We start from the raw sequence: 7,500 nt of genomic DNA, 5'->3' as shown, positions 1-7,500 counted from the left end.
ACACGGCGACGAACCCGAGGAATTCGTCTGAACTCCATCTGACCTTAGGAGATGTGAAAGAAATAAAAGTTCCTCATGATTTACAAAACGAATCTTCGATGTAGGGATCGAAAGTGATTTCATAGGTGAATACATCAAATTCGACCAGATTGGCAAAGTTAATTTCCCATCGCGGCTTGAATACATTGACTGTGATTAGTTCTGAAGCACTTATGAGATAAGAAATATTCGAACAAAACCTATTACTTTTTCTATTATGACTTGAAATATATAGCTCTATATACAGGAAATCCGCAGTGAAAGTTTCAGCACTTTGAGGAAATGCTCCTTAATGACGTTGTGATTTTATACCCAACAGTATTAAAATATACCAAAAAAAAAGAACAAAAAATCATATAGGTAATAATATAAAAACCGCATTTATATGGAATGCAAATGCGCACGTATGTTCCAACTCTGCTACTTGGGCAAGCAAAGTCTGCCACAGATACTATAATATTCTTTTAACTTTTTGTTTCATCTGTAGTCTCCAAAGTGTAACGGTGTAATATAACAGTAGATATTAGCATATATCTGTTTACTTTTCATGTAAAAAATTAATGTTCTCTTTTCCATAAGTGTTTGAATGTGTACACACACACACACACACTGGTGCAAGCGCATGCAAATGCACAGTTGCATGTATTCTTTGAAATGTATGCTGTACGTATCCTTTAATTCATAAGCACTGTCGATCTCCAGTGGTCCAAAGACAATAACACAAACTTATCTTACTAAAACATAATGCCTGAAGTTACAAACATGCAATCTCTTTTCATTTTTGGTTGACTAAGTATCCTGACAATGAAAGGAAATACAATTACGCTGAACTACCCAAAGCACTGTATTATATTGTACTGAACGGAATTCCTTAATGCTTGCCTGTGAATTAATCAATTTAATAAGGACTTGCTGTATTTCTTACAGTAATGTGTGAAGTATTGATGAAAGGGAAAATTCTACAACTTGAATGTAAAATTCGTACTTAATAGTAAGGACAAATGTTAAACTACATTTTTTTTTTTGTACATTGTAAAAGTACGCTGAATAACAATTCTTCTTTTTTTACACTGAATAAGCACAGTTAAACAGAAATGCCTTACCGATTTGTTTTCTGAATCCGAAATATCAGTCATTTCCAATACAACACGAGTGATAGAACCAAGAATGGTGGTGGTGACTACACAGCAGTTTCACAAGAACGAAATGGATACAAATAAATGATTGACTTGTGCGTTATCTATTTAACACCATAAACGTTTTGTGTCTCCATCAAACAATCGATCAAATAATTGAGTAAAAATATGAAGCTGACTCGTAACTATTAATTTGTGTTATTTTGGGTTGAGTGTAATATATACAATTAAAATCTTTAGTTGTACTACGTCCAAAGATATAACATGAATTATTGCATCTTAAAAGGCACATTATAGAGAAGGTTGTAATGTCATTGCACAGAACAAGAATTACCCATAATTGTCCCGAAATGTCTGACATCAAATATCAGTTGGTGAACAGAAAGCAGAGAAGCAGCAAGCCTGTACATTAACCAAAGAGTTTGCATCAAAGCTCAGACGAGGGCTCCTTCTTGTTTTGTGACCGTGTCTCCCTCTTCGCCCGTTCTCTAATATAACAGAGAAGGAACGGACGGTTCAAATCGAGGGAACTCCAAAAGCCTATTGAGAATTCAGTGGAACAGCAAGTCACGGTCAGTCAGATCGATGACAGGTAGTTAAAGGAATGAGAAACCCACACAGGGCTCGGATTCACCAAAGGATTTGAAGCACCGTGATCATGATCAGGTCGCTGAATGGAAGACAGCGTAGGTAATCTCACCAGATTACCTGCCAGCTATGGAAGCAAACCGATAACTCAGCACAGTCAGATATGAAGATTATGGTTAAGACGAAGCAACGTTAGCAAATGCGGAAGGATACGAGTGTGACAAATACGTTAAAGGCAGAGGAGACTTTGGGAAATGTTTTGTGTAGCGTTCATCAAGATACTAATAGTTCATGAGATTTTCAAGTGTTATCCTATTACCATTATTAGTAGGAGTAATACTGGATACTTTCAGGACATGCTTTAACAGAAAAACATAACATCTTTTTATTTCATTTAATTTCTAGGGTCATTTATTAGGTTGTATAACCTACATGGTACTTTCCTTACTGTAACGTGGATTTTGAAGCGTTTAACTAAAATAGGGCAAAGTTCTGTTATGGCCTTACATAAACCTTATGATTTAAAAATGTCATGATATCTTATTTCTAATTTCAGACATTTTAAAAACCTACAATATTTAGAGGTGTCATATACGGCACACCATGCGTGGTTACTTCTATAACCATTAAGTTTATAAGCAAAGATCTTTATTCTTTTCTTTTCGGATAAGGCACTGAAGAGCAGGGTAAAGATTCGTAATATGATCTGATGATCAGTCTGTTTAATCCGGTTACAAGCAACAGTGAAGGTGACAGAAGTAGTTTTCCGTACAATCTTTCCAAGAAAGTGAATTGGATATTGCCGTTCAGATACAATCTATGCTGCATTATACACAGCCGAACTGTCGACACTAGCGGTATTATTTGTTGATTTTAGTTTTTTAGAATTACAACGATAGTGAAACCAAGGCATGCCTCTGAACATCCTCAGATTAAAACCTTGGACTCGAAACTTGTCATTAATTCACAGTGCGCAGGCTTTAGCTTAAATTTAGAACAATACACAGCCTTTAACTCAAGCTAAGTGTTTATAAGAATGTTAATTTGGTTTCAAAACAGGTTAGATAGTCTTGATTGTTTTAGGCACACAATTTTAACTATAAATTGGTTGTATTAAAACAGGCGACGTGTTAGTGTATCAGCTTGGCTTCAGTACAGGGTACTGCCAAGTACACAAGTAGGAAAGACACTTATGTCCCAAAGTGAAGTTTGCGTTCTAAATAATATGCCCTAAGGGACTTTTGCTTCCGTTCACACTAGGAGATTTTTAATCACGCACCCTTAAATGATTAAACGACGTTCCAAAAGATGAAAAATGGCGTTCAACCACTCTACTGTATATATTAAATTTGAAATTACTATAACTGACAATGGTATAGTCTATTACATGTCAAGTATATTGTGATACAATTATAAGTTATAAAACGACGGTAACTTTAGATATATTTCGAAATAATTCTTGAAGAGGCAAATAACAGTCGAGGATGTATTTCGAAGTGATCAAAGTATTTATGGTATCGAGATAATAGTGGTTTATTATTTTCCTGATTAATGCCTCCTGGTTAAAGGACCACCAAACAAACGTTAGATAAGAGAGTAATATGATTTGATATTTAGAAATAAAGCTCATTATGATCCATAAAGTGATTATGTAAATAAGATGAACCCGTTAAAGAGAAATGTTTTCAAACCAAACGGTGTAAACATAGCTAAAAACGACCTATTTTTCTGTAAAATACGCTTGGACATTTATTATCTAAGTTTAGCTCTACTGAGAAAATGTTGTAATTGTAAAATAGTCTAGTTGATGTAGTCTGAAATCAGTTTTATTTCAAAATTTCAAATTACTGGAACTGGATAGCCTAAACATGTGAGAAATCTGGAAATTATATCTGCACATTGGTTCATTAAACTTAATTAAAATAATTTTTCTTGATGCTTTTCCAATTCTCATTTTTCACTTTTTTCATTACCTTCCCCTTCCTACTGCTGTTCTTGGTATTTTATCCCTTATGTCTAATCAACATCTTTTGGCCAACAAAAGAAGTTTCTTCTGCTATTGCATTAGGATTTTCTAGTCACAGTAATAAGTGGAGTTTTATCAGCTTTAATATATATATATAACATATATATACATATATATATGTATATACTGTATATATATGTATATATATACACACACATATATACATACATATATATATAATATATATATATATATATATATATATATATATATATATATATATATATATATATATATATATATATATATATACACATATATATATACACAACTTCTTTCGTGCACCATTTCACGATATGTACGTCATATTTTGCTGTACATCAAACTCTTAATAAACATCTAGCAAGAAGGTATATGAAAGAAGCCAAGTCATTTCTCTGACTTGACTTCTCCATTCCTAAACTAGCGTTTAAATCCTCTTTGGTTTTAGGCAACGTTTAGGCGAGTTTTGAAAAAGAAATAAAAGTGGGGGTAAATAAAACAAACGAACAGCTACATGAATTTCAAAACTGGCCTAGACAGTCCAATAGTGGAATGAATGCCTCGAATTTTTTCAAGCAAATAAAGGCAGGTTGTTTTGCATTATGATCGTCTGGAATTAATTTAATAAGATTTTTGTCTACATTCTGAATCACTGAAGTGGTGCATCTTAAGACGTTTATATCTTAAATATTTAACGATAGGAGACGAATTTTCTCATGAAACTACTTCTAGCCTTTATCTCTTACTCATGCAAATGCTGTTCAATTTTTATATTTTTATACTCTGGGTTTCAATATGGGCTGATCCATACAATGAAAATTCCTTAGTCTATAAATTGTAAATTCTAGTTACATTATAAGGGAAAATTTTTAATATGAGTATATATGTGTACGTAAGTGTGTGTATATAACCATGTATATATATGTATATGTATATATATATATATATATATATATATATATATATATATATATATATATATATATATATATATATATATATATATATGTATGTATGTATGTATGTAATCACAACACTAGATTATCGTAGCGATATATGTATATGTGTAAAGAAATATGGAATATTTATAAATATGCTTCAATGCATCTATGTTATTTTGATGTAAGGGAAAAAAGAAATCTATATGTTTACCGATATGTAGCAATAATAGTAGATTGCTGGTTTCATTACCTTCTTGCAAAAGCAACTTTCTTCACTGCAGAATTATGTATGTACCGCTGAGCAACACAGCTTATTCAAAACACTTTACAGTATTGATGTGGGCATAGCCAATGAAAAGTAATACATTATTCTTGGGTGGAATTAGTATTTCAGCATATAAAAATTGCTATATTCTTAATAGTGCTTTTATTGTTATTTCTGATTGCAACGTTCCTATACTTAAGAATAATGATTTGTATAAATTTATGAATGGAATGTGTTTGAACACAACTGCTGATGTTTGTGAATTTCTTTTTGGGTGAGATGATGTTAATAAACAATGGAAATTCACGTGAAAAGCCATATTACTTGCTTATGTACTACTTCAATTTTATTTTTTCTAAACGACTATATTTGCAGGTGAAATGATTTTCGGAATTTAATATTTTTCTTGACATTAGCGACTATGACTAAATGAGTCTTGAAAATATCGACTCTTCAGAAATAACTGAACGCTCATACATCATTAATTGTTTGCTAAATAAAACAATATGATGTTTTTGTCAGCTGACATCATCTTCTAGGGGTAAACTATCTTTTAACTGGTACTATAATATGTGTAGATAGGAATGATTTCCTTGATATTAAAATATAGTATTCTAAAACCTCTTAGACTAGAGCTGCTTGCTGGCTTACACCAAAAGTATCCATTAGGTCGTACAGAAATGACTGCTGGCTTGATGGAAAGCTGTTCAAGAGGTCCAGTCACTAGTCTCTGGTTCTGGTCAAAAGCCATTTGCTAGCTCTAGTCTAAGACAACAGTAAAATGTGATTTTCATTTAAGTAAGAAAATAATTACGGGACATTCCCCAGTTTCTTGAATATTCTTCTTGTGACCGACGTAATTAAAGGAGATCTTCAACGTCCAGAATAAGAAATGTGCTACAGATCTTTGGTGTAATTATCTTTAGAAGGAAAAAATAAAGTATTTTTGTACTCCTCGCTGCATTTCATTTCCCTCCTCTCAAGTCTGTTCAACGATTTCGATACAGTATGAGGCAGGGAGAAAGACATCATAACTGTATGATATACCGCCTGTCCAAGGAATTCATTCTATGCCCATTAGAAACTTTTAAAGGGTATACTGAAAGCATTTCAATGAAATTAGTATATTTAAAGTAATGACGAAACCAAATTTCTCCAAATATATGGCGTTCACTAAAGGTCAACTAGCCAAGCCCTAAAGGCATCACACGCAAAAGGAATACATCGGGTGATTTAAGGCTACGGCAGATCAATGAATAACGCCTTTATAGATAAAATACAGAATTTAGGCCAAAGGCCAAGCACCGAGACCCATTAGGTCATCCAGCGCTGAAACAGAAATTGACAGTAAAAAGGCATGAAAGATGTAACAGGAAAACCTCGCGTTGCGCTGTGAAACAGTTGTTAGGAGAGGGTGGAAAGTAAGCTGGAAGAAAGAGAATATGAACGGAGGTACCGTGAAAGGAATACAAGGGGTTGCAGCTAAGGGCCGAAGGAACGCTGCAAAGAACCTCAAGTAATGCCTACAGTGCACAGCATGAGCTGCACTGACGGCACTAACCCCCACCCCGCGCCCACGGGTGAAAATGCCTTTATAAACAATCAGATTCCAATATCCCAAGAAACCAGCTGCCAGCAGAAGATTATACACCATGCAATACGTACTTGATTGATGGGCAACAGTCAGTCAAAACCCTATCAACGACATATTTTCGGTCTAAGTCCAATGTTAACATCCATACAATGCTCAAAAAACAACTGAATTTTGTAGTTACAAACTGAACTTTACATGTTACAGCAATCAAATTGAATAAACAGCAGTGCAGTTTATATAAACGGAAAATGCTTGCACCCACACAAACACACATACATGTATGCATACAGTACATACACACAAACATACATTATATATATATATATATATATATATATATATATATATATATATAAATATATATATAATGTGAGTGTGAGTGTGTGATGTGTGTGCGCGTGTTTCCTTGATCAATGCGTGGCTTCCGAGAATAACCAAGACATCTCTGTCACAGTTATGCTTTAACTGAACGAACTCCCTGGGTAGAAAACTTTAACGACATTAACCGTTTCATAAATCTACACAGAAAGCAATATCAGCATTGCAATGAACCCCCTTAAACACACGGAGCCATATACCTCTATCTGGCAGACATTTAGTTGCTGAGATCCATCCTTTCTGGTGCCTCTTTCTACTCAACCAACCGGAACTTTCTCGGTCTCCCAACATTTTCAAATCTTTCCACCAAACTATCATGATCCATTCCTTCCAAATGATCTAGTATCTCAAAGTACTCTATTCTACGCTTTCATTTACACGAACGTTTTTACCACGCCTATGACATATCTCTACATGTCTCACCCTTTAATTTCTTATACATCAGGCTTTTTTCTTTCAAGCAGTGCTGACTCAAACATTTCTTTATAAACTCCAAAACGCTGGCTACCTTTCTTGCTTTGCTTATTTTGTGACCCACCTTATCTCTGATC

The 7,500-nt window shown here is 33.9% G+C and overlaps 1 protein-coding gene across 9 annotated transcripts in view; it reads left to right on the top strand.

Moving 5' to 3' along the window:
• LOC136825792 (5-hydroxytryptamine receptor 1-like) overlaps positions 1-391 on the top strand; it is a 777,757-nt gene extending 777,366 nt beyond the window's left edge. For all 9 annotated transcript variants that reach the window (XM_067082759.1, XM_067082723.1, XM_067082733.1 and 6 more), the window contains one exon: positions 1-391. This exon is cut by the window's left edge and continues 109 nt beyond it. In XM_067082759.1, the coding sequence (XP_066938860.1) occupies positions 1-104 (104 nt within the window). In that variant the 3' untranslated portion in view covers positions 105-391.
• The last annotated feature ends 7,109 nt before the right edge of the window (positions 392-7,500 follow it).

This window comes from Macrobrachium rosenbergii, chromosome 3 (genome assembly GCF_040412425.1).
Source record: "Macrobrachium rosenbergii isolate ZJJX-2024 chromosome 3, ASM4041242v1, whole genome shotgun sequence".
Taxonomy (NCBI): domain Eukaryota; kingdom Metazoa; phylum Arthropoda; class Malacostraca; order Decapoda; family Palaemonidae; genus Macrobrachium; species Macrobrachium rosenbergii.
This window is presented reverse-complemented; position numbering and strand designations above follow the sequence as displayed.